Source organism: Ixodes scapularis, unplaced genomic scaffold (genome assembly GCF_016920785.2).
Source record: "Ixodes scapularis isolate PalLabHiFi unplaced genomic scaffold, ASM1692078v2 PGA_scaffold5__190_contigs__length_132052651, whole genome shotgun sequence".
Classification (NCBI taxonomy): Eukaryota; Metazoa; Arthropoda; class Arachnida; order Ixodida; family Ixodidae; genus Ixodes; species Ixodes scapularis.
Window position 1 is genome coordinate 114100477 of NW_024609880.1, and position 26352 is coordinate 114126828.

Sequence of the window (26352 nt, forward strand, 5' to 3'; positions counted from 1 at the left end):
ATCGTCGAATAAGATGGGTCAAACGCAAGAAGTTCTGGGTTCGATAGCCAACCAGAGCAGAGAGCAAGAGATTGCGAAGAGGCGTACCTCTGAGCAGTTCGACCATGACAGGCGACCTGGCGAGTTCGAGCGGCGTCAGCCCCGTGCTCGTGGACAGCGAGGCGTCGGCGCCGTACGACAGCAGCAGTCGGACCACCTCAACGTGGCCGTTTTCCACAGCGTCGTGTAAAGGCCTGCACAAAAAAAAAAAAGGATAACTATATTAAAACGCGTACCACGTAATGATAGTGCTGTCATAAGCACTCAAAGGCACGAAATTGTGCTGCGAAAAGCACTCAAAAGCATCAGTGTCCAAAGCTGTCCAAAGTATGAACCAGTTGCTTCTGAGGTCGCGACAAGATGGCGTCACAAAGAGATGGGGGAGCTGGCTGTTCTACCGAGCATGCGCTAAATGCTTCGTTCTTCGCAAAGCGGATTACTGCGCACACGATCATTAAACAAACGCGCTTGTTTACAATCAGTGAGGTGGTGCGTGGCATCCGAGAGAACGATTTATGAATTCAGTTCAACATCAGTCGAAGCGGGTGTTCCTAATCACGGCCTTTTGATTGTGAGACAAAACACGGCGTCTTTGTAATATTAATAATAACGTCTATTCTTCACCAAGTGTCATTGTACAAAACCACCATGATTCATAAAGCAACGCTTTTGAAGGCAGCAAATGAGCGGTACAAACTACTACTAATACCAATAACCGTTAGAAAATTTTTTTTTTTTTTTTTTTTTTTTTTAAGTTTGGTTTAGAGAAAGCGGAGACTCAGTCAAGAAAATGCCATTTACAAGGGGACGCTGCTTAAAAAAAGGCTCCCCTACTTCGCGCGTGTATCACTGAACAGCTTTAACCCCCCCCCCCCCCCCCCCCCCGCCCCCGTTTCGCGGCAAGGAGGAGGAGGAGAAAACTTTATTGAAAACTGAAAGGCCTTCAGACTGCGGCGGCATTCCAAAAAATGTTGATGTCGCTGGCCGCTTTGCTTCGGCCGAATTCGCTAAAAGGAGGCTCCATCGACATTTTCTCTAAACTAAGCTTCTCCATGAGGCAATTCGGTAAACTTGAATCGGTGACACGGCGTTCGCTAAAGGGGTGTCCAAGCAGGACACTACAAAACGCACGACTGCGACAAATCGTGAAAATTGAAGCGGGCGCGAAGCGGGCGCGTCCGCTTCAATTTTCACGATTTGTCGGAGTCGTGCGTTTTGTAGTGTCCTGTTTGGACACCCGTTAAAGCGAGCTTCTCTAAAGAGCATACCTCCGGGATTGAACCGTTGAAGCAAATTACCCATCTCTTAGGGGCGAGGCCGAACGCAACCACATCGTGAATGCTAAACAGGAGACGATAATAACAGCGTCGCTGAAAGGTTCAACTTTCGCGCAGCTGTTTATTGTTTGCGGGAGACTCGAGACGACGGTGAGGAGGACATCCTCCCAGCTGGAAAGTGCTTTATGACGACAGAGCTCAGCGCGAGAAACAACGAGCAGAAGGTCGAGTGAGAAACGGAAACCGCAGGTGTTCTGACGTGGAGCTCGGTGCGGTGAACGTCAGACGGCTGTTGCGTTGTAGGCCGTCAAGAAACACCGCACGGGGAAACCTTTGGCCGAGACTACAATGGAGAGACGGTCGTAGTACGGACGTAGTCACCTACTTCAAACGCAACGAAAAGGCCAGGGTGAAAAAAATGAAAAAAAAATGTAATGAGCCTACTTGTCGGGAAGAACGCCTACGATAGAATGTCGGAAAGCGTTCCTCGTCTTACTAAAAACGATGGTTTCGAATAATTCAGCTTTTCGAGTTCGGGATGTGCCAGTGGCCAGGGCGACAGAGTTGTTGCGAAACATCGAGTATTTCGGATTCGCAAAGTTTTGCCTAACCAAAGTACTGTGCCCATCGACCACACATACACTACATCAGCTACGGCTCACCCGTTCCCAAGCGTGCCGAATGCTACATTGCTAGCAAAAAGAAAACGAGAACGGTGTCCATAAACCTCCTTTCTCAACATGCTCGTAAAAGACGGCAGCGCCGACGGCGAGTCATTGTACCACCAAAGAGAGAAAGAAAAGTACGAACTCGAATTGAAGCTATAGACGCTTTGCAGCAGCTGTGCATGGACACCGCCATAACTGACCTTCAGTTTTTGTTTCCTCGTATTTCGCTTATTTCACTTCATCATTACTATAGCAGGCAAGGTTTTTGACATATCAGATTCAACTGTGTCCTTTTGTAAAGCATCGGCCTTTGTAGAGGATCGTCAACTACCATTTCAGCTGCTCGGCATCTCGGTAAGACAAGAGAAGGTCAGCAATGGCGGCTGTAATTTGGCGCGTGTGTAAAGCGTCTATACCGAGAGCGCCGAGTGGGACTACGACTACTTGGACCCCGAGTTGCGAGTGGCCGCGGCGAGCGAACCAGCGAAGCGCCGCGCCCAGCGGCGGCGCCGTCACCACGGCCGGACGAGGCGAGCAACGAGCGGACGACAAACGAGCGCCCGGGCGATGAATCATGGAGGGGGGTCCGTCCGGCCGCAAACGGCGGCAGGCGCACCCCGGCCGTCCCAAGAGGGAGACGGCGGCCCGTCGCGCGGCGCGCGCGATTTTTACGACCCGCAGGAGAAGCACCAAAAAGAAAAAGCCGAGGGGGGGTCTGCCCGGAGAACTGCGTGTGCTCCCCGCGGAACGAACGAACCGGCGAATTCCCACGAAGAAAAAGCGCCGCCGAGGAAGAAGAAAGGGGGGGGGGGGGGGGGGGGGGGGGGCGCAGCGAACGCCGCCGTGCGGGCACCGAAGCGGTGGCGTGCGCCCGCGCACTCTCCCCGCCTTCCCCTCCTACCATCTTCCCCTTGCACTCCTTCGCCCTCGGGGTGCCTGCCATCCGCACGCGGGGACGACTCCGCTGGGCTGCCGGCCAAGTTCGGGGAGATAAAAGGGCCGCCGGAGGGCTGAAGGAGGGGAGGAAAGCCGCGAACGGGGGAGAAAAAAAAAGGGGGGGGGGGGGACAAAAAAGTTGCCCCCCCCCCCCCTTTTTTTCCTTTTCCCCCTCGAGGGCGGAAATTGGTTCGCAAAATCAATAACAGATGGCGCGACCTGTCGCTCCCAACGCCGCCCGCCCGCTGCGGCCGTCGTCGCCGTCACATCAGCCCCGCTGCCAGTTGGCGCGACTCCAAGGTACGCGGGTGCGGGGGACTCCGTGCTAGCGGCGCTCCGTCGCGTTTCTGTTTGCGCCCGGCGAAGCGGGTGTCGCAATTATCGACGCTGACGCTGTCCGAAATCCCGGCCTCGACGGCGCTCCACGTCCCGTGCGCCAGGAAAAAAAAAAAAAAAAAAAAAAAAACGGGGCGCGCGGGCTAAAGATGGATTCTAATCCAGATGGATTCTAATCCCTCCCCACGACGTTCCCCACCGCCACTACGGGATTCGTGACCCGCGCCTTTTTTTCTTCTCGTTCGGCGTAAATAGCCGTTCACCCCGAGTTTGTTCGGGGTGGCGCGCTCGTATTTCAAAGAGCGCCAGAATGCGCGGCGGCGCCGTCGTGGGCTCCTATCTGGCGGCTGCGATAAAAGTCACGTACGCGGGTCGGCCCGCCTCGGCGCAGAGAGGTCCCGCGGGGGAAGCCCACTCGGCGCAGCAGCGTTGCCCGCGGCCTGTGCCCCGGTCGCCGCGCCCATCTGCGTCGGATTAGGCGCCGGGCGAGCCCCGCTGATCCCGGAGATATCGAAGGAGCACGCAGCAGTCGCCCCTTTTATCGAGAGCGAAACCCGACCGGGCCATTCGCGCTCTCTCTCTGAACGGCGCCGCTTCGCGCCAAGGCGCCTTTCGACATATGCGGGCCTCTCAGCGGGAACGAGATGTTCTTTTAGCGTAGAATGGTGTTTCATCGGCCGAATTCTATGGACAAGACCGCCACGAAGAACCGTGACGTCAAGTTTCACGCTAAATGTAGCGGGAAAAATCATTTCACGTGCCAATTACTCCGTGAAATCTAGACAGACTGACGGTTACGTGACGTGATCACGTGACGTCACTTTCCTCGTAGCAGGGAAAGTTACCCCATGATACCACGGCAAGCTGCCTGAAGTCAGTTGATGTCAATTTCTGCGATGTGGTAGGTTTTTGTCATCGTGATCAAGCTCTTGCAATTTTTTTTTTTTTTTACTTTTTTTTCTTTTTGCGGATTGTCGGGGAAATTTGACGCAATAACACTTTCTCGCGAAGATCTTTTCTTTCTCTGTATATTTTTTCTCCCCGCTCGCCGGCGTATGCGACGGAGACTTCGAGGAAGTCCTTCTTTCTGTTTGACTCGTCCGTCTTCCACGAAAGTCGCGCCGGTGTTTACCGCGGCGGCAAGGAAGCCGTTGCCCACTTCCTGGCGATCTTTTTCCCCATCTTCGGCACGAGAGAGACGATCCCGCAATTTCTCGCGACTTGTGCGGAATGTTGTACGAGCGCAAGCTCCACGACGCTCTCCGGCCTTCCAGCGTATTCGCCAAGCTCGTGCGCTATCAGCATCGTTCAGGTCAACACACTCGTGCTCGGAGCTTCGACTTCACTGGCACATAAAGTGACGTGAAGGTTTAAGCTGTACAAGCGCGCGCGCACACTGGAAGTTGCTTTCAAATATGCCATCCCGCATTCACTTTAATCGAAACGAAAGAGTGGAGACTTAGACCGAAGACAAAGCGATATAATCGCCACTGAGATGGCTTTTATAATCACTGACCGGATGAAAGCGGTAGGGCGTCTGTTTTAAAAGTCCGTCCTCCAGCACCAGACGCCAAACCGTTATCGAAGTTAAGAAGCTCGTAGAGGAAGCGGGACAACTAAAATATATCCCTGCCGTTCTCAACTTCTGAGTGACTCGGATAAAGTTTACGTCTTTTTTTTTTTTTTTTTTGTCCATTTTCGCGTGCCACATCCGGACGAAGAAAGACAGACGCACGCGCAGCCTTTCACAGCCCGCGAGCGGTCCGTGACCCGGCCCCCGACCGCTCGCCCGCTCGCGCAAAAGCGTGACCGCCGCGATTTGCATGCGGGACCCCGACTCATCTCCATGTTGCCGAGCTTCCCCTATCCCTCGGCGTGACCTCGTGCAGGAGACGCCCTTTGCATACGCAGCGGCGGCGGTATACGGCAGCACACCGCAAGGGACTGTCGTTGCCGCCGCCGCGGCCGGAGGGCCTGGATTCGAGAGAGGCAGCGACTGAAACCACGGAGAGCGTTTGCACTGTCGCGTGGCAGGGGGTGGGAAGAGCGGGCGGATATGGGGAGACGCTTAAAGACGACGAACTCTTTGAGGCTCCTCGCAGCCAGAGAGTTGAACACATTGAAATCTCGGCACACTGACGACCCGAGGTCAGCGTGAACACTTCCACCGCGTGGGATAAGGGTCACGTGGTTTATGGGCCGCGTTCGCAACAGAAGCTGCGAGCAGAAGTCAAAAGCGTTGGATCGCCCGCGAGCGTCGCCACGACCATACCCGGTTTTGTCCTCGACCCCCGACAACGCAACTGGTGCGCACATGCACCCAATCTGCGGAGGAAGCGTCGTTCTCCTTGGTGTGAGTTAGTTTGGGTTGCTCACTCTCTCAAATCTAGGCTCTCGGGAGGTCTGACCCCGGCGCGGCGCCACCCGCTGCGCTGCTGGCGTGGCGGCTAGTGGCGGCAGCTGGGAGACGCGAGGGGCGGAGGTGCAGCGCCGCTATGCGCTATGGCTACGCACTCCGTCCCATTCAGACACGCTCACACGGACAGACGCGCCAGACGCACGCGAAAGACGCCAGCCGGTACCCGCGGCGGCTCTCCTAGTGGGCTGCCGCCGTACTTCACCGGCGCTTTTTATCCCGCTCGGCGGATGCCGCCGCCGCCACTTGGCTCGCGTGTTCCGGCGTCGTCCGCGAAGATGTGGTCGCGGCCGCAGAGATGAGAGGTGCCGCCGCGGCGGTGGGCGAATGCCATTCAGTCCCGTGGAAAGGAGGGTCGCCGTATCCGACCCCGGTCTGATCGTGTCTCGAGTCTACGACCAGTTTGGTCCGCGTCAAAGAGACCATACTGCGAGCCACTAGCGGGAATACCTCGGCAAAACCTACTACGAGTGGACTCCTTCACCTCACTCACTCTCGTTGGTCAGGCGTGGGATGAGGGTGAGTGAGTTTGTGAGCATCGAAAACTCGCGCGAGTTTCGGGTTGAGTGAGGCGCGTGAGTTCCTGAGGTCGGTGAGTTCATGACTTGGGTCAGGGGCGTGAGTTTATGAGTTGGGTGAGGGTCACGTGCTTGTGAAAGCTACAAAACAAAGATATTCAAAAGAGTGCCCTCGTCATTGTGCATACGTATAGAGCGCGTGCTTTGCTCGCATTCTGAAGTCAGGAACACGCGTGTGCTCGGCTGTGCAGAACCGCATACAAAGACGTATATTTGTAAACATCGAAAACGTATAGGACAAATTTTGTTGTGTTTTTGATGTTATTGTTTACTGAAGCGATATAGGCAAACGCGTTTAAGAAATTGACATTATTTCGGACAGAGAACATCCTTACGTTCATTTCCGATATGAACGATTTCGTCCAACCGAGGCAAGGTGTAAGGTTTCGCGTCTAGGTTTTCCTTCATCCGCCGGAGGTGACTCAAACTTACTAACGAGCTGCGTCATATACGAAACTATAGCTAGTCCCGCAGCGGCCGAATCATAATGTGCCCGGTAATGATTCCGCCTTCATTTTGAAAGTTTCATTCCAGGAAGTTTGTAACCACGCACTGTACTTGTCGCCGCGTGGATAAACGCAGCCACACGCATAGCGGCATGAGCTCCAGGCCCGTTTCCGCCTCCCGCCAAACGCCCGAGACCGCCGGGGCGCCCGTCCGTTGCCAGCAATTTGTTGCACCCGCTAACGAGCTTCATTCGACGGCGCGGAGGACGCGGCGCGGGAAGATCACCACGGCCCACAGCGAGCGAACCCGAGCCAAGGCCTCTAATGGTGTGCCAGCAAACGGCCCCCGAGCTGCCCGAACGGGGGGGTCCTTCGCCAACCCTGAGCTTCTTCGTTTCGGCGCAACTTGGCAAAGTGAAAACGCCGTGCCCCGCATAGGACCAATCAGAGTGGCGGAGCGAGTCACATGAGAGCGCGTTCCACGTCACGTGGTTCGTAGCTTTCGCTGTTTGCCCAGTTATGGCGAACAGCGTCCTGTCTGTGAGCGCACTCCAATCCAGCGTAGCTCGGCAAATGGGAGACGCTACGAGTCCATGTAGAACCAATCGGAGAGCCGAGACGCCATAATAACAATAATAATAATAATCTTTATTCATATTTTGTATACATTGAAATCACTGCATATCGCAACGAGCGCACTCTAGAGCTGTCCTTCGTCAGGTCGGTCGCTCCTCTGTTGTGATTCGTACGTATGGCTTCGCTGTTTGCCACGCGATGAAGAAGCGCTTTTGGCGTCCCTGAGCGCGCGTTTCGTCGGCGTCAGGAAGAGTCCTCCCTTCCTCCTAATTCAGTTCCGCTCCGCTGTTGTCCCCGCGGAGCCGCCGCCGCTGCCGCCGCCTGCAGCGTTTCCTGCCCGCCGGAAGACGGCGTGGAGTCGGTGTTGGAAAGGAGGAGAGCCGGGCCGTGTCTCGTCCGCGCACAGCGACGGATCTTGAGGGCGTTATTAAATTTCGCGAGGCCGCCGAACGTGCTTAGACTCTGTGTGCGCGCCCCCTGCCGGGATGAATGGGAACCCCTGGCTGGAGAAGGGGGGCAGGTTTCTTTGGAAGGAGTTCGTCGGAGTGGTAATGTGTGTTCTGAGGATTCTTTTTTTTTTTTCGCCAAAGGGGGGAATGGATCGTCGGTTCGCACGGCGGGCGGAGCGTCCAAACCTAATCAACGCGCTGTCGGGTTCGGAGGGAATTTCCTTCTTTCGGCGGGGATCGCGAGTGGGAGTTTCTCGAGTCGAAGCGCGCTGGAGGATCGATTACGGAGCGAGATTTTGGGCAAAGCGATTGTCTGCTTCCGGCTCCGCGGTGGTACGCTGGCTGAACAGCGACGTCCTTGAAACTTGCGACGTCCATGTTTCTGGTTAGTTTATAGACGCCGTGAGGGTCGTTTTATGATCGAGATCGGTACGCTGACACGGAGACGTGTGCCTCGCGGTTCCCAACCCGCTACCAAATTTTGCTTAAGGCGAGCTTAAATTTGCTGTTTTAATGTGGCACGCAGCAAATTAAAAAAATAAAGTATAGTTTTATATTTTTACTTCACACACGAAATCAAAGTACGAGTGCATTTGATGACTTCCGACTGCGCAGAATCACGCGGACCATCCAACAAAAATGTTATCCTCGTGTTGTTAATGTTTTCGCAGAGAAATGTCCCAAATACGTTACGAATATTATGAACGAAATAAACGTCCCTCTAGTTCCAATTGAAGCGAGGAAGAAATTGAACCTGGGGTGGTAGTCATCCCAATAGACAGCATTAGATAAATCCCAACGAAGCGTTGTACCATGTTATCTGAAGGGGAAAAAAAGGGAAAATATTTTTTTGTTCGTCGTGTCATGACCATCTGGGCGCACTAGTTCTGAACTTCGGTGCCTCAACCACTTCGTGGGTAATGAAGCGGCATTTTGATATTTTTATTTTTAAGCAAGGTAGGGTTTAGGTCATTTCATTCCATCCTAATGTAAAAAAAAATCAAATTGGATTCCAGTCATCCGCCGGCGAGCGTCATCCCATCCCGTCAGCCAGAAGCGTCGCGTCGCCACGGCCGAAGGAACCCACACGACAGTCGCGAGCATTCCACGCGAAGCTTTCTCCGACGAATCTCGCATGACCGGAAGTCCGCTCCGGTGCCGACTCCAAGGGTCTCTCCTCCCGCTCCCGAGGCGAGACCGGAAACGACCGCCGCTTTTGCCACCCTTCGCGTGTTTCTTTTTCTCGTTTTGTTTTCTTTTTCAGCCTGGATCAGAGACTCGGCTCTGTCGAGCCAGAAACGCGCGGCGGTATACTCCGTTTCACCCCTGAAGCTGATAGCACGGTGAAAGCTTTCTTCTCGTCGGACCAATCGTACGTCTGCCTTTGGCCACGTGATCAGGCTGCCCCGCTCACACCCGCGTGCAGAAGGCGGGGTCAGATGATGTAAGGAAGGCGGTTGACTGGCCAGGCGAGCCCGTAGCTTCCACCGCACAGTCAGCTTAGGCGTGAAACGGAGTCTGGCAACAGCAGCAGCAGCAGCAGCAGGCGGCAGAAGCGTGGAAACATCAGGCCGCCGAGGTCGTTCGGCGGGGCCGGGACCGCAGCCGCCGTCATCATCCCCAGGCGCGTTTTTACGGCTTCGCGGTACCGTTCGTGCGAGAGAGCGGCACGGCACTTGGGCCGAGATTGCGCAGCCCGCGTCGCCGCTTTCTGCTATTCCTTCTTCGCAGCGAGGCGCCAAGAGCCGCGCTGCCGAGTGCTCTTTCCGCGTATTTGAGCGCGGTTGTGAAAGCTGGCTCGTCTTCGCTGCGCCGGGCGACGAACCAACTCCACCACTCGTGGAGTATGTTACCACGTCAGTAAAAGCTAGTACGTCACACAGAATGCTGTCTCAGTCGGGTCGACACTTTGAATCCATCCAAGTCTTTGGGTTACTCTCCTACCCAAAGTAAAAGAAAATCTTGAAACTTTTTTTTTTTCGAAAGCAGCGAAAGGAGGGTTGCGGACAGTAATTACAATTTGATTGTACTAAGATACCCTGGTGGGCTGCGTTTACATGGATGTCACAGAATAGCGCAGAGAGTCCGAGGTTTGGCGATGACTGGGTAGAAAAGAAGAGGGTCGCCTTCGCGCGATTGGTCACCTCTCGATTCGCAGTGCGCTTAGGCCGCATCCGTGCAACCCTAACCGTTGGTCATCGCTTTCGAGGCGCTCTGCCTGCCGTGACGGTGAATCGCCATAATGGCAGTGAAATGATTTTGTGCCTCCGAAATATCACCTGTTTTTCATATTAAGGCGGACTACGTTTGGCGTTAGAAGATACCACCACCCTTATCATCGTTCAACTCCGCCGCTAGGCAGCAGTCGCGTTGGTTCCACGTCACGACCGGCGCTGGCGTAAAAACGCCGATTCCTTGTAAAAAAAAAAAAAAAAAATGCAACGCAGCGGAGAGGAAACGAGCCGCCAACTCGTCAAAAGCGACCTCCTCCTCTCGCTCGCACGCGCGGCACGGCGGAGCAGCCACCGCGCAAAAAAACACGCGCGGCGTTGCGAAACACTCGGGAAAGAAAAACACAACAAAACACACCAGCCGTCGCGTGCACACTCTGCCGGGACGGCGCCATCGTTCGTCGTCGCGGTCGGCGTCGACGCACGCTCGTGTGCCTAGATTTCAGAGTGTTCTCAACTGGTCGAGCGAGGGAAGATGACGAAAGCGTTGACCGGCAAGCAAGCGTCTCCGCCTTTCCGCCTGCTTTTCCCCCTTCGCTACGCGACAACGTTGCACACTCGCGTCTCATCCGCGCAAGAAGTGTCTCCCCGTTCTATGGGCCATTTCAGAAACTCCTCGAAGCCCGGTTTCTGCCAGGCGGCGCCAGTTATTTCTAAAAGGGTGGAGTGCGAACGCTCTCCAAGGTTTGGGTTGCTCGCTCTCTTCTATCTAGGCTCTCTAACGTACGCTCGGGGGCCAAAAAGCGGGACGGGAAGGGAAGCGACGGCCTCCTTCGGGAAGCAGGCGGCACCGCGAACGGCGGCGGTATCGCGCTATGCCGGCGCCGTCGGCGTGCAGGGACGGACACGCGGCGGGGGCTCGTTCGCGTGCCTACGCTGATGTTTCCGGTGCGCGGCCGCGGCGACCGGAAGTGAAGGCCGCCGATATCCTCGCGCGTCCGGCGGCGGTGGAGGCGGCAGCGGGATGCCGTCGGCCTTCCGGATGCAGCGTGCGGCGGCACGACCAAAGGGGGCCGCGTTCGCGCGACGCGGTGCCGTACTCGCAAATCGAGTTTTCTCGGCCGCGGCGGCGGCGTTTGAGGCGTCAGCGTGCAACAGGCTGAGTGCATACGTGCGCGGCCGGTATACATTAACGGTTTGACGGTTAATTTGTACTGGAAGTGGCCTCCAAGTGGTTCCGGATTCTGACGAAAGGGTCGGTGGCCGAGCGTGGTAGCGCACTGCAGCTCTAGGTGCATGTGGAGCAAAAGCACGCGTTGCAGAATCTAGCCATCCCGGGTTCAAAAGCTACGTCAGCCCCTTTCACTCTGGATGAGCATCGTACCGACGTGCGGTCCTGTATCGTTACTGCTTTACGCACGTCAAAGAGCCTAGCGGTGCTATCGCACTGACTAAAGCTTTGCATCCACAGCGTAAAGAATACAGTCGCACCTCAGAAGGTGGACCGACCTCGTCTTGTCTAAGCAGGAACGTCAAATTTATTTTTCGATCCGGATGTTGACGGTAGGCACAGTCTCAAGTACTCTCGCGCTAAGCGGTTATATAGTCAGGGCCACCATTCTTATCGTACAGGCCACAAAAGAAGCGCCGCGACACCTCGCGAAAAGTGCAGATAGCGGCGGCTCCGCAATTACGATGGTCGACCCGAACCGGAGTCCAGCCTTGGTATACAGCTCGCGCGCGCCCTCGTTCCTGTTTCCTTCTGCCAAGGCCCGCGCTAAGCGAAGCCGTGCCAGGGACAGTAACGCGGAAACCTCTTCTCGGGAGCCATTTCGCCGGAAACAGTTCCGAGAAATTCCGGCTCTCGTTGAATCCCGTTTGTTTGAACCCGGAGTTCTGACGTCACGGCACTCCGGTAGAGCGCTGCCGTCGCCTCAGCGCATGCGCTGACCCTTCCCTCCACGCGGACTTGTTTCTAAACAGCGCAGGAAATGGAGGACGTGCTGTTGCGAGCGCAAGTGTCATCTGCTCCTTGCACAGGGGTAGCGACGATGAAAGAATCCCGAGCTCTTATTGGCTAATTGAAAGAAGAAACATAATAGTGGGTAGACCTTGAGGCATATATAGCATCGTGCTCTACCCGCTATCCTTTGAATCAGAGCCAATCAGAGCTCGGAGTCGCTGTGACGTCATCGCAACTCCTGAGCAAGAAACAGACGACTGGCTGTCCGCATATCGTTCACGCTTCTTGCATCGTGATTGGTTCATTGGTCTTCCATTATCATTGGCTGCGGGGTGATACTGATATGGCCAGGCCACGCTCCGAGATTCATAAGCTTTCCGTGACTCGAGACGAGACGACTGGTGGATAGTAAACGCCACCGGACAAGATGTCTTGGGATGGAGGCAAGTTGGTGTGCTCACCGTCGTCCGTTCAGGGCAGCCGAGTCCGGGTCCGCGCCGCACTGGAGCAGAGCACGGGCGACGCGCAGGCGACCGCGGGAGGCCGCTTCGTGGAGCGGGGTCACACCGTTCTTGTCACGCGACTCCACCGAGCCTCCTTCGCTCGACTCGAGGCAGCACCAGGCGAGATCCTGCACATCCAAAACCAATGACTCCGTTAGACAGGAAGAAAACGCACGCGGGCTAACGTAACTTTTTTTTTTTTCTTTTGCGGATGGAAGATTTTGTTGAAATTATTTAACTTGTCAAAACAACCGTCGAAGGACTAAAAGTCGGCGAGTATACTGTACAGCGTGTCGATGCAGATACAGAAGCACGCACCTCGTTCCAAAACCCTACTCTGTCTCAGTTCAGGTTCAAAGTGTCGTTGTACCTTAGCATTCAAAAACCTACCCGCGTTCAGCACTCCGCTCGTGTGTGTGTGATTTGTGACATTCTGGGCGGATCTACGCCGCTTGTAACCGCCGAAGAGGATAACACGGCACATTATTTATAAATTATATTTGCAGCTTAATTTAATCAATTGCCTATAAAAGAAAGAAAATAAGACTTCATCGCGACACGACCCCCCCCCCCCCCCAACCCCCCTCTTCACCCACACTCGGCCAACGTCCTTCCATCGAACCCTATCAAAAATTTTGCTTCGTCTTCTTTGTGTTTATGTCCTCGAGTCGTGGAACCGCTCGATTCGGGACCGCTCGAGAGAACGGTAATGACTCTCGCAGAAGGCAGATTGTACCCTGCACGTTAGCGAAACGACCTGACTGACTATCCAAACTCGAGCAACACACAACCCACAAAAAGAAGGGGGAAAAAAAGGACGTGACGCTCCTAGTCGCCGTGTCGGACGCCGGCCTGGATGCCGTGACGGCAATCTGGCCGGCGGACCCGACGCCCCGACCGACCCGCTGCGGCCTATCGCGCGCCGGCGCCCCCCTCCGAGCCGACGCGGCAGTAGCAGAAGGCGCGACACAGTCAGTCACGTACCAGAACCACCTAGAAGACAAGGCCTGCGCATGACGTCATCGTTAGTGGTTCCCCAAACGCTCCCAAGCGGCACATACGGCGCAGGCCTTCCCTTGTCTTCTCGGGTACCCGTCCCGACGTCGCCCCAGGGAATCGCGCGTCGGCAGCAGGCCCTGCAATCAGCGGCGGCCGAGCCGAGGCTCGCCCCATAACGAGCAGCAGAGCCGGCTGAGCGGGGAGCGAGCGCGTGTGCCGAACGACCCCGTTTCCCCGAGGGCAGTCCTGCCGGGCAGCACGAAAGCTCTTCTTCGAAGGATGCCCCGCAGATCGGAGACGGCGAAAAAGAAAGAGGACGTCGACATACCCAGACGTGTTCGGGAAAAGATGTCGCGCCGGAGAGTTCCAAGAAGAGGACGACGACACTTTTATGTTTGGGGGGCTGTTGGCGTAATGTTTGGAGTAATCACTTCGTTGTGATGGGACTTGGTCGTCTTCGACTATAGTTAGAGACCACGAAGTCCTATCATAAGAAAGCGATTCGCGCTTTAGTGGCTCTAGTGCGGACATGTCGCTGCTCGTGCTAGCAACATGTTCGCCGGTCTCGCAGCTCTTGTACTACTGTTCCGGACCTTACCGCTCTTGATGTAAATAGCACACCATGTAACACACTTGAATCCAGGAAAGGAACGAACCTGGCTTGCCCGTATTCGCGTAATTTGTTTGGAAGTATATAACCGAAAACCAAACTAGCTTCTGTTCATGCACGGAATTTTTTTTTTTTTTTTTTTCAATGATTTTCTCATCTGGAATAAGTGTTTAATTCCGGCCATAACTGTCTGCTCGGTGGTTAAGCGCCTGTTGACAGAAAGTTTTCGCCAGGTTTCCTTTGCACCGTTAGAGCGGTCGCCCCAGATTTCTAACAATACTGGTAAAGCCTAGTTACACTTCAGCGACAAGCAGGAACAACCAACAGTCCAACACCGAGAAACCCCAAACACCTGGAGCATGCACGCCGAGGCGTCTTTGTCAGGCTTGCGATACTTCACGAGTAGCGAGAGATTTGAAGCCTGCCCAAGATATCTTCGTGTGTTCGCTGCACGCGTTTTGTCGGTTGTTGGTCTTAGTCCCTGAAGTGAGACCAACGTGAAGTGGAACTAGGCCGCAATTCGAAAGCGACAAGCGGTTAGCTACATCTGTAAAGTGGGCGGCGCGACTGAAATTGATCGCATCCTCGACGCCCGCGAAAAAAGGGTCTTTGAAACTGGACGCCTCGTGGCAGGCATATCGTCATCTCGCCCCCCACGATCGCGCCAGCTGTGCGCGCTATAGAAGCGTGAGCAAACGTTTTCGAGAAGACGTGCTGCAGAGGAATCCCAACGACGGAATGCCCGTCTTCAAATAACACGCAATCCCTTCCCGTACCGCGCGAGGTAGAGGCAGGCGCGTGACCAAGGAACCTTCCTGCAAAGGGGGCTCTTTTGTCTTCCTCCAATTCGTCTCTGTCGCGTCGCGCCGGCGGCGTGGCCGCTACTGCAACCGCGCGGCACTCGGCTTTCCCGCTGGGACGCGCACGCACGACAACTGACACCGCCCCTCACTCGCGCTTTTTCTTCTTCTTTGTTCGGACCGTCGCACGGAACCTTCCAGACCCACAGGCAACTTTCCGTGTCAAGGCGACGTGCGAGCCGCCGGCCTCTGCGGTCGGCGTAAACATCGAATCGTCCGTTCACTCTCTCGACACGCCTCAGACGGACGGACGCAACAAAACAACAACATCAGGCATGCCTCGAATCGTCGCAGCATTCTAGGGAACACTTGATCGTCTCCCCGTTTATTTAGCCTCATGGACCATCTCAGTAATCGCATTTTGCACGCGCTATCTTCGCCTGCTGGAGAGTGGAAACCGTTGGAGCATGCCCACCTGTCTGCTGCGGAAAAGATCCTTTTCGAAGCCCCCTCAAGTGACGCTGGCAGCCGCCATTTCTTGAGCAAGAAGCGCGTGATTGGGTCAAAGTTTTCGCCGAACCTCGGACGCAGCTGTCGTGTCCAATGGGTGCTCAAGGGACGCGAGAGAAGTGCATCGAATTGAGAGAGGACCAATCACGAGTACCCTATCATCTTCTCTTTCATACCCAATCGTAGTCGCCAAATTTGGATTTAATTGCTTGTCCGCCGCATCCATAGAAACGCAGCCATACGCGAAGACAAGTCGAATGTTTCTGCCTCGGGGGATTTCCTTTAGAAGTTCATATATTGGACGGTGGCGTCGCTCTCCTGCGGTTTAGACTAGAGTTCCTGTATAGGCTCCCTACGGGAGCCAGAGTTGCGCATTTGTTTTCCCCGCGCCGCCACGCCGCTATTCGCCGAGATCCATCACGTGAGGAGCAAAGCATCCGTCGGCGTGCAAGAAAGCCACCTTTACGGTCGCTCCGCCGACGTTTCTCTTGCCCCGGCGTATGTTTCCCTGCTTTCCGCCTCCTTTTCCTCCTCTCCTGTTTTCCATGCGCGGCGGCGCGCGCGGCGCCGCTATTCGCCAAATTTAGTCACGTGAGGAGCAAAGCATCCATCTCGCGCGGGAAAGCCGGCTTTACGGCCACGCGCCGAGGCTGAATGCGCAACTCTGCTACCGTAGGTAGCATATACAGGAACTCTAGTTTAGACGGCACTGAAGTCCGGTCTGTGCCTCGAGCTACCAGGCGGAATGTGTTGTCGTTTCGCAATTCTTCGTCAGCTCCCTTTTCCCGGCAAAGAAACGCCGGCGGACTGTCACCGCGACCTCGGGGAGTGAGAGCGCGTCCGCTCTCGTCACGGCCGAGGTGTCAACATCGCGCGTCGGCGCGCCGAGGTGTTGCGGCAACGAAGAGCTCGCGGCGGTTTATAGTGCTTCGTAAAAGAAGATTGGGCTCGCGGAGATCCTGCTTCCCTCCGTTCGAGTACGCGTTATCGACGTCATACGCCGAAATTTGCCATTGATTGCAGTTATGCGGGCTCATCGCCATTCGCCGTCTTTTAATGTCTGTCCTGGTGTTTGTACGAGCTTTACGTACGAGTTTGACGGTATACACTGTAGATCTGCCAGCGCCCAAAGCGCCCGCTTCAGCGCTATACGCGTGACATGTGCGATGACACGACTAGTCAATCTACCGAAATTCACATCTCGTGTTTTCCGGGGATGATAACGTCGAAAAGGAACTATAAGAGAACAACTTTTCAGGTCGGTTCCACCACTGAGAGGAAGCTTAAAACTACGAGCTCGCCAGACCAATCCTGAACTAGACTCCAGGTTTCGAAAGGGGGCCTTTGTGTGACCTTTTTTGTTCGAGACGCTCTTGTTTCTTTTTTTTTTTTTTTTTTTTTTTTTGAGCGCGAGCAAACGCGTCTTTGGGAACGATCTGTCGGCATTGACAGTGCTACGCGTCGGCATTTTGTGACCGGCTATTTTTCCGCTGTCAACAGCGGATAGAGAAAGAATGTCATCAGCCTAAGCAAAGCGCACATGAAGGCCCCGTTAGGTTTCGCAGCGTGTGCGAGACAAAATGTCCTCACTTTATATGAGAAATGCCCGCTTATAACACTGTCGGGACTATATTTGAAACGCGCGATAACTGCATGATACGTAAACAATTAGGAACCAAACGCAGACCGGAAGTGGGCCAAGGCGGCAGACGGCGTTGGGTAAAAACGCGGGTCGCCCGCTCTTGAGGAACGTGGAGTTGCGGGATATTTTTTTGTTGTAGTGAGAAAGCGCCTGCTGGCGCTCTTTTCGTTTTCGGGGCCAACTCTTCCTCCGAGCTGCACCGTGGCGCTTTCACCGCGATTCGGGGCCGCCGCGTAGAGTTTCCAGGAAGAAGCGGCCCGCAGCCGCTTGCGGCAGGAGCAACAAAACCGGCCGGCGTTATGTGTGCGCTCGCTCGCGCACGCGTGTGTGTATGTGCGTGTGTGAGCCCAGCTGTCGTGTGTGCGGGCCTGCAGGGCCCGCGTTCTCGCCCCTTCGCGTATCTGCTTCGTGAGCTGCGTTGGCGTGCGCGAAAAACACACGGGCAGGCCGCCGCCGGCGTGCGTGAGGACGAACGTACTGCACGCGCGCGCTGCTGCTGCGCAGAGAGTTACGAGCGCGGCCGGCCCTGTTTTTGTTTGGTTTGTTCAGCCGCTTTTTTTGTCCTTCGGTCGTGATGCGGGTTTCGCTCTTTTATGCGCGCTCTCCGGGTTTTGCGGCGGGGACGGGTGGGGGTGCCGGAAATGGTGGCCGGCGGCGCTGGGGAGCGCGCGCCGAGGGCGGGTATTAAATACGCGATTAGTGATACGGGGAGGTTCGTTGGTTGCTTGATGCGTCGCAGCCTTCCCCCTCTCACTCGTCGCGCAGAAGCGCGCGAGCGGTTCCCCGACCGAGACAAGCTGATGACTGCGTAGAGAGGTCGAGTTGGCTTCCACCAAGCTGGTTGTTGATTGCGTCCCTTTTTGTACAAGGCCAAGCTGGCAGTTGAATATCGTGATGACTCGGCACCCGCAACTACGCCGCCCAGAAACAAGGCATTTTCACGGTTCCCTCTCGACGGCACCAAACGTAACACCACCGGACACCACCATAGTATTGGCAGCGTCGACTAGGTCACGCGAATATAACAAGATGCGTGAAACAGGGAGTGAACAAACAGTTGCGCCGAACGTCATCGGACCCCTATTGTTACGTCACAGAGAAGAGACGCAGGTCTTCGCAGTATCTGGATACCATAAATTGCTAAATTAATGTTTTCTTAAAAGAAATAATTGGACGTATTTTTAACGTCCTTACACTGTTTGTAAAGAAGGGCGTTTTCTCATAGCTGCTATGGACATTTTCCGCATGCGCAATAATTTGCTTTCCGAAAAGCGCAGCATCTGCGCATGCCCCGTTCCACCATCAGCGCCACCGGCTCGCCGCGTGACAGGGGCATGAATTCGAGCAAAGCAGCGCTGCACCAGAAATCGGGCCACGAATTCTCCACGAATCGAACAAGTCGTCATCGACGCCTCAAACGGCATTGGCCGTCCACCGCGAAAAAAGAAAAAAAAAAAGCATCGCGTCGGTCGGCGGCGCAGACAGCCGAAGAAAAAAGAGCCGCTGAGGCGAGAGAGTGAAGGAGACAAAACTGCCCCTGCCACGCACCTGTCGATGGCGCGTCTCGCGAGAGCGAAGAGGCGGCCCGCGGCCGGCGGCGGTACTTTCCTGGCTTTTTGTTCTGGGCGACTCACACGTCTCGCCGCGGCCCCTCTCGATTAGCATGGGCTGTGCAGGGGCCGCCGCGTGGTCCGCAAAGGCGGAAGCGAAGGCAGCGGCGAGGCCGCTCTGTCCGACCGAGCTTCCGACACGGCCGACATACGCCACTCGGCTGGCAGCGGCGCTCTCGGCCGGCGCCGCGAACGGGCACGGCCATTGCCTCCTTTTCTCACGCGCCGCCGACGGAAAAGAAGGAAATGAAAAGCGATGTCGCTCATCTTGTCCACGACTTGGTTTCACTAGTCGCGATGATCGTGCAACGCTGTCAAAGGCACAACAGGCGTGCGGGAGTATAACTTAGCGATACGATGTAGTTCGACGGAAAATCACTCGTGCAGGATACTGTAGTCGCTGTTACCTTGTGCAAATAGCGCGTCTTGCGCATTCTTCGGGCGCTGTGAAAAGTAGTCCTCGCGTGATTCGAATGACAAAAAGATATAAACTATTTTTTTTTTTTTCTGCGCATGAAACAGGTATTTCTTTTGGAATCCCAAATAATCATCTCAGAGGTGCATGCATGTAAAGCCACGCGACGGCCCGAACTACTTTTACTATTGTTCTTGAGGAAAAAAGGAGGGCGGATGACGACGGAGCGTGCTGCGGTTCACGCATCATCGACATTCCTCCGAAGTGAGTCTGGCTGAACGTGGAAAGAACGCGAGACGTGACACGTGGAAGAACCTTGTACCGTGCGTCCACCGGAAACCTTAGCCGGCTCGAGACGGGAGAATGTGCCGACCTTCAGGGAGGAGCCCCGGCCGTAAAGGCACTGAAGAGTCGAGCTGAAACCCTACGCGTCTCCGACGGACGATGCTGACTCAGTCGCTGGCACGCCGGATGAAGCAGTTATGTCTCCTCTCATGCGCGCTCACGCAGCACGCGTCAACGTGCGCGGTGGGTGCGAGCACCTCGCGAGCGCGTGCTCGCGCATACGGGAACGTTGCCAGAGGTAGTGTTATATCGCAGTATCGAACGGACTCGGCCTTTTCCTGCTTTGTCACGTCCCCACCTTTTTCACTTTTGCCAGAGCGGGCAGAGTTCAGCGCTGTAGACCAAGTGCTGTCGTGTATTATAAGGCCCCACGCGAGATGCGGTCATTCGGGTTTCGTTGAACAAAATGGCGAGAGACTTCGAACACTCCTTCGAGTTTGCGCAAAAGCGAACGCAAAAATATATGGAAACCTGGAACACACCCCTCGCCTTGAGCTACAACCCCATTGTAGGCCCGAACGACTTATTAAAACATAAAAAAATTACGCAGCACGAAGAAACACAAAAGCTAAGGCCCATTCAAACGTTCTGTTTTGAAGGCCGGAACGGCTGATTTGGACTGAGAGGTAAGTACTACGCAAACAGACAAAACAACAAAAAAGAAGGCAATCTTTACGACCGAAAGACGCCACCATCCGCGGACAAAAGCATTGCGAGCCACTACATTCTAAAATAGTGCACGGCGCGGCCCGCAAAAAGGTATCCCGCTCATGCCCCCGCGCGGCCGTGCAACGGAGCCGGTCGGCCCGTCCGGTCGCTCGGCGGCGGCGTCTGCCACATGCGCCGGTAATTCCCTATAATTAGCGATACGCTCGGGAACCGGTCGCGTCGGGGCCCCGCCGTCGGGCCGCCAGGGACCGAGCGACTGCGCGCGCGTGCGGGGCGCTGCAAACGAGCGCCCCGCTCCTAACGAACCCAGGGTGAGGGACCTCGGAAGCCGCCCTCCCCGACAGAGGCGCCCGGCCCAGAACAAGGCCGGAGTTTCTACGTCATCCACGGAAGGCCACCGCGGGGCATAGATTGCAAGCACCAGTGTTGCGTCAGAGTTCGGCCATGGTTCGGGTTTGATCGGGAAGAACACGGGTCCCAGCCAAACACTGACCCTCGAGTAAAAAGGAATACAGTGGAAATCTATCAAGCATGTAATTTTTATGAAAAAAAAAAAAGCAAACTAATTATACTGATATTAAAGCATTCGTACTAAAAGTATGCCTTAAGCGTACTTTTTGATTTCGTAAAATCTCGAAATTGGGTCAAATACTTTTTTCCGTTGCTTTTTACCGACTGGTTTTCGGGCCTTCCGTGGGTGACGTAGAAAATTGCAGCGCCGCGGCCTCGTTTTATCTCGAAGGTGTTGGCCCGGCGGGACCCCCGGGGGCTCGCCCTCGCCAAGGCCGGCCGGGGTGCGCCGCCGCTGCCTTCCCGGGGCCCCGCTCTTCGGCGCGGGGAGGCCGAGAATAGACGCGACCGGAGGGGGCGGGGGACGATGTCGTCGTCGGCGGACACCCAGCCTTGACTCGGAGCTCCGAACTATCGGGGTTGGCGGCGGCGTGGGACGATTGGCTGCGCCGGGGGACCCCGTCGTTGCCCCTTGGCGTTTTTACTTCAGTTTGGAGTTAGATTGGCAGAACTGTAGGCCTTCTGCGAGCTACCATCTTTGTCTACTGGGCTCTCAAACGGGTTGCGAACATGCGCGATAGCTGTCTTTCCGCGGAATACCAGAAGCTCCGCATGCGTCAACAGCCCAGTAACTCGGCATTCTTCTCGCGTGCGATAACTGCTGGAGAGCTGTGTCTAGAACCGACAACACGGAGCGCAGGTAATGGCCAGATAACAACGACGAAACAAAGTAAGGACAGGTTCTATTCGGCGAGATAAGACAGCCACCGTGTCGTTTAGCGACCTCGCCCCACCTCCGTCTTCGCGCCGTCATCAGTCACCGCGGACGCCGATCGCACACCTATCTTCCCCATTCGTCAGAAGCGTCGACCCCGCGTATTTTCCCGTCGGCGTGCAAACAGCGGCGGCCTTCGTTCGACTTGGACACGGAGAATAAAAAAATAAGAAAGAGGCCCACGGCAGAAAGCAGCGTTCAAGAGCGGCGGGCGTCGGTCGACGGGGCCGGCCAGCGTCCCCGCCGCGATTCCCGGCCGCACCGGAGGCGTCCGTCGGGGCCGTGGGTGGTCGCCCGATCTCGCGGCGGGGGCCCCGGCACGGCCGGATAAGGAACACGCCCAAATTACCGCGCCGCTTCGCCCCGCCGCCCGCAGTCCCCGCGGGACGTTGGCCTGCCCGGGCGGAGGCACCGCCGGAAGAATACTAAGCGGGCTCGGGCCGACGTCCGTTCGCGGCTGCGCAGTGCGGGACGGAAAAAGGCCCCCCTTCTTTCGCGAGGTTCGCGTCCGGGTGTTGGCGAAGTGACTCGACGGTAGAGAGTCGGTTCCGACACTTTCCTTAACGATGCTCGGTAGCGATGGGATGCATGGGCCAAGGCGTCGTCGGTGGAGTATAACGGGTATCGTTACCGGAAGTATCGAGACGAACCGATAATATTCTCTATTAGAGGGTTTCGTAGGTCGCTTCCGCCGCCCCGCAACGCTCTCAGGAATCCGCTGGGAGGAGGCCCGCAAGTCTGCGATCAAGGCCGCGCGTTTGCTGCGGCGTGTTCGTTGCGTACAGCGAGGTATCGGGCCTTGGCATTCAAAACCTTGCGTTCAGAGTTACTCTATCCCGCATTTGCTCGTGAAATAGCCGCACTTCTCAAGAATAAGGCCCGCGGGTCTGCTTTCCCGCGGAGCACGGCGATAGCGCGATTTACGGGACAGAGATAACGACTTCAAGCGAAATGGCTATCTGCTCAGATCGCATTTTAATGGGAAATCGTAATCCCAAACTTGTTATTCGTTTTCTTTTCCTTTGGTTTTTATTAATATTTGCAATGGGAATAAACAATTATTAGCAACTGAAATGGAGTACAAGAGACCCCCGTCAACGCCACACGGGCGGCGCCGAGCCAGGGCCCTCCCTCGGGTAGGCACGGCCGAACGGCAAAGGCCAGGACGGCGTGAGGCGCCAACTGCGTCGCCGCTCGACGCGGAAGTTTTCGCCGGCAAAGCGGCGGCGGAGGCCGGGGAGTCGTCGACGGCGCGCGGCCGACAGCGCGGCGCGCGTAGAACGGGGCCGCTTCGATCTTTTGGCCGGTGCAGCTGCCGCCGCGGTCGCGGGGCGCCAGCCAGGTTATTTTGAGCCGCCGGCGGTGAGACGGCCACGGCAGGGCGACCTGGGCCGTAAGGGGGGAGATCGGGCGTCGCCCCCCCCCACCCCGCGTGACACGGTTGGCCCCCCCCTTCTCCCCCCTCCCGTTCCTAGGAGGGAGCCCGCGTGGAATTGCGACACGACCCCCTCGGTGGGAACACCCGGTGTGCCACTCACCGGGGAATTCTCGGGAAGGCCGTCAGGACGTAGCAGCGGAAGGAAGGGTAGAGAAATGCAGCTTTGAGGTCGCGTCTTTTTAGGTGTGTGTTCGTTTGTAAGCTGAGTGCTACGTCGTAACTACTCGCAAGTGCTTATGGTGGAGCGCTTTGAAAAGTGGGTTCGAAACTCGCAGGATACTGAACCACACGCGCGAAAGGCAGCGCTCGATAAAGCTGCAACTGTCACGTTAGGCGTTGTTCCAAAACTCGCTGGAACCCTCGTAGAATTGGTGGTATACCCAATTTGGAAATCCTTCTCAATTTTCATATAATAACCTCCCTTTGCAAGAGAGAATATGGAGGAACCCCACAGACCCATGACTTATGAACGTATCGTCAAGGAACTATTTTTTTTTTTTAGTACCGTTTTTATTGAAGGCTTTACTCTTACTGATACTTTCCGGATTCCACCTACGGATTAGATTTAAGACGTACTTCTGTTTACTAGCGTCTAAAGTAAGCCGTCCTCCGTCAACAAACACCTGATACGCGCCGTCGCGGCCATCAAAAGCGCCTGGACGCCATTCGGCGAAAGAACGTCTTCGCTCATCTCGACGTAGAGCAACAGGAGCCGACATCGCGGCCCGCTCAAATTGGTTCCAGTCACGGAAGCCGTGTCACGTAAAGCGGCGCCCCACTCGGCCGCCCGGTCCGTTCGGCGAGACCGTGACAACACGAAACGAAGTCGGCCCCGTCGCCGCCGCGGGGAATTCGCCGACAGCGCGAGGCAGGAGAGCGGGTCGGGCAGGTCTCGACGACTTCCGCGTCCATTTGCACCGGTGTCACACGCGACGCGCTTCGAGGGCAGTTCCGTCTCAGGAGTCCGGGCGGAACCGTCCGACTGGCAACGCGGCGGCACTCACCGCGTCCAGCCACGATACGGCGCTCAACGCCGGGCGGCGCTTTGAGCGCACGGATGCTTTGCATTCTAATCGGCTAAGTAGCTGCGAGTTGCGGACTCCGAGAGAATGCAACCGTGATATGTGAAGAAAAACACTGTGATTGTAGTCATTGACAGTTTAAGAAACGTAAATCGTGGGCTATGAAGTTTACGTTTCGCACTTCGTGATACACCCTTAATCGGATGATCCCTCGATGTCATTGACTCCGGAGCGGTAACCAAGATTCTCGGGAACTCGTCGAGTGTTCCATTTATTTAAGCAGTTATGTACTATATAGTAGATCAGAGACGCTAAAAGTATGGAAACTTCCTACACAATAGAGAGTTTTCGTAGATGGTTTTCGCCCTCGCGCAACGCTCTCCGTAGCCCGCTACGCTACCCGGAACTCTACAGTCAAGGCCAAGGGGCGCGCAGGCGCAGTGGCGGCTTGTTCGTTGCGGAGGGCTTAGCGGAGGGGAAACGCGGTCTGCGAAAACTCTCTAATGTATCGAAGTTCGCAGGACTATTCTTCGTCTCTTCTCGTTATGTACCCAACTCCCGACTCTCCTCCGGCCCCCCGCGAAGCGAGACGCGACACCGCGACCGAACTCGGTCGAAAAAACAAAAAACCCAACGGCAGTGTCGCCGCCGAGCGTTCCACGAAAACAGAACCCGTCGTTGCGTGCGGCTGACGCAGCCAGCCAGACACGCGCGCGGGACGTCTGTGTGTTTTTGTCTGTGCACGAAACAGGGGAAGCGGGTGCGGATGACACTGGCAACGCGAGCCACCGCCCGACGGGCCGCTCGCTCGTTCGTTCGAGCGACGCCACCGCCTTTTGTAATCCGGGCGTGCGTGCCGCGTGGCACGGGCGCGGTCCCCGCCGCTTCGTGCGGTCGACTCCCGGTCGGTCCGGGGCGCGACCGAGGGACCACGCCGCTGCTGCTGCTGTCGCCGCGACACTACAGCGCCGGCAAAAAAGCAGCCGGGTCCGGCCCGCCCTGCCCCGAACGCACACGAGCTGGCGGCCATAGCCCGGCGTAGTACTGGTGTCCGCGCGGGTAGCGTGCGGGTTGCGGGTGGGCGTGCGTGCGGCCGGGGTGGAGGCGTGTGCGGCACGCTCGGTGGCTCGCATTGAGTGCACCAGATGTATTGGGTACATAGAGAGGAGCGTCAGTGTGTTCGGGAGCCCCTTTTGTCTTGCTGTTTTCGACGCCGCTGCTTTGTGAATGCAATTGGAGGTGAATTAGTAGCGGAGGCGGTCCCGTAGGAATATTTGTGCGCTTGTTGAGGGATAGATAATAAACGCTCTAAAGCTGATGATATTTTTTTTTTGTCTTAGTTCGAGGAGCGTTTACACACGCGTGTGTGTAACTAGCACCCTCCGTCGAAAAAAAAAAAAAGACAATTAAATACTAACTTTACGTCGAAGTTACGCGTCACCTGTAAACGTGATAAAATAAATTAAGCGTCAAGACGGTTGTTCCAATGAGCGCTCGAATATCAGCGGTCCAGAGGGCTATTTATAAACGTCGCCATTGCTGGTCAGTCTATGTGATGCAGCATTTCTCATGCCGACCTTTCCCAGAACTCCCACACTAGCGAAAACATAGTGAAAGTTGCGATCATCTCACTCACCACATGTCCGAGGCGTGCCGCCCGGTGAAGCACAGTCTCCCCCGTCGCCTTGTTCACGGGGATCTTGGTGAGGTCCGGCGGGGCGTCGTACTTGAGCTCGCCGAACGGCTGCACCACAAAGAAAGAAAGACATCAATCGGACTGCCTTCGCGGTGACGTACAAAACATCGTAAAAAGTAATACTTAAGAGACAACATTCGCACGTTCTATAGCTGGAAATACTCGCGTCCGCCCAATGTACGTGACCTGATCTTCCGCCGTAATGTCCGCCAGAAATAACGCGTTAACACTGCTTACAGCCAGACATATTTACAGGCCCATCCACCTAATTCCGTACGGCTAACTAGCAGACTATAGTCAAAAGCTATATATAGTGTGGTAGTGGGCTTTCACACCTCCGGTATAGGTGACTTGCAGCAGCTCGTTGCACACGAATGAAAATGAGATGAAGTTTCGCGGCACACGAATGAAGCACGCGCAGCGCGACGGCCAGCACAACAGGGTGCCGAGTTGGAAACCCACCTTGGAGTCTGCTCCGACCGCAGGCTTGGAACCCTTGGCAGACGGGGTCCGCTTGCGGCGACGGATCATGTCGAGGCCGGAGCGGAGCTTTCGCCTCCGCACGGCGTGGTACTGCATCCTCTTCTGCCGGAGTTCGGGCCGCAGAGACGCGAATCCCGCGGAGTCGGCGGACCGGCTCAGGGGTCGACTGCGACGTCGCTGGTCGCAGCGCTCGGGGCTCTGGGACCGGGACCGGCCGTCGGTCTCCGAACACGTCTCGGACTTGCCGTCGGCGTCGAGCTTCCGCTTCTTCGGGTGGATGGAGTAGCGGACACCTGCGGGTGTATACAAAGGAAACGGCGCGCCTCGCTCGTGACTTGTCCCGACTCCCGCGTAACTGGGTGCGAAAGAAGATGGAAGATGTGTTCAGCTACATTAGTCGTATCAAGTGTGATGGTTTCGGCGGGAATGTTTACGTCTTGTTGCTGCTCACTGATAGAGTCCCTCCGTTG

The 26352-nt window shown here is 55.9% G+C and overlaps 1 protein-coding gene across 2 annotated transcripts in view; it reads right to left on the reverse strand.

Moving 5' to 3' along the window:
- The window catches only part of LOC8030032, a 74708-nt gene that overhangs the window by 6193 nt on the left and 42163 nt on the right, over positions 1 to 26352 (reverse strand). For both annotated transcript variants that reach the window (XM_029971060.4, XM_029971059.4), the window contains exons 5-8: positions 25862 to 26175; positions 25340 to 25447; positions 12317 to 12486; positions 88 to 233 (exon numbers count right to left, since the gene is read on the reverse strand). In XM_029971060.4, the coding sequence (XP_029826920.2) occupies positions 88 to 233; positions 12317 to 12486; positions 25340 to 25447; positions 25862 to 26175 (738 nt within the window). The remainder of the gene's footprint in view (positions 1 to 87; positions 234 to 12316; positions 12487 to 25339; positions 25448 to 25861; positions 26176 to 26352) is intronic.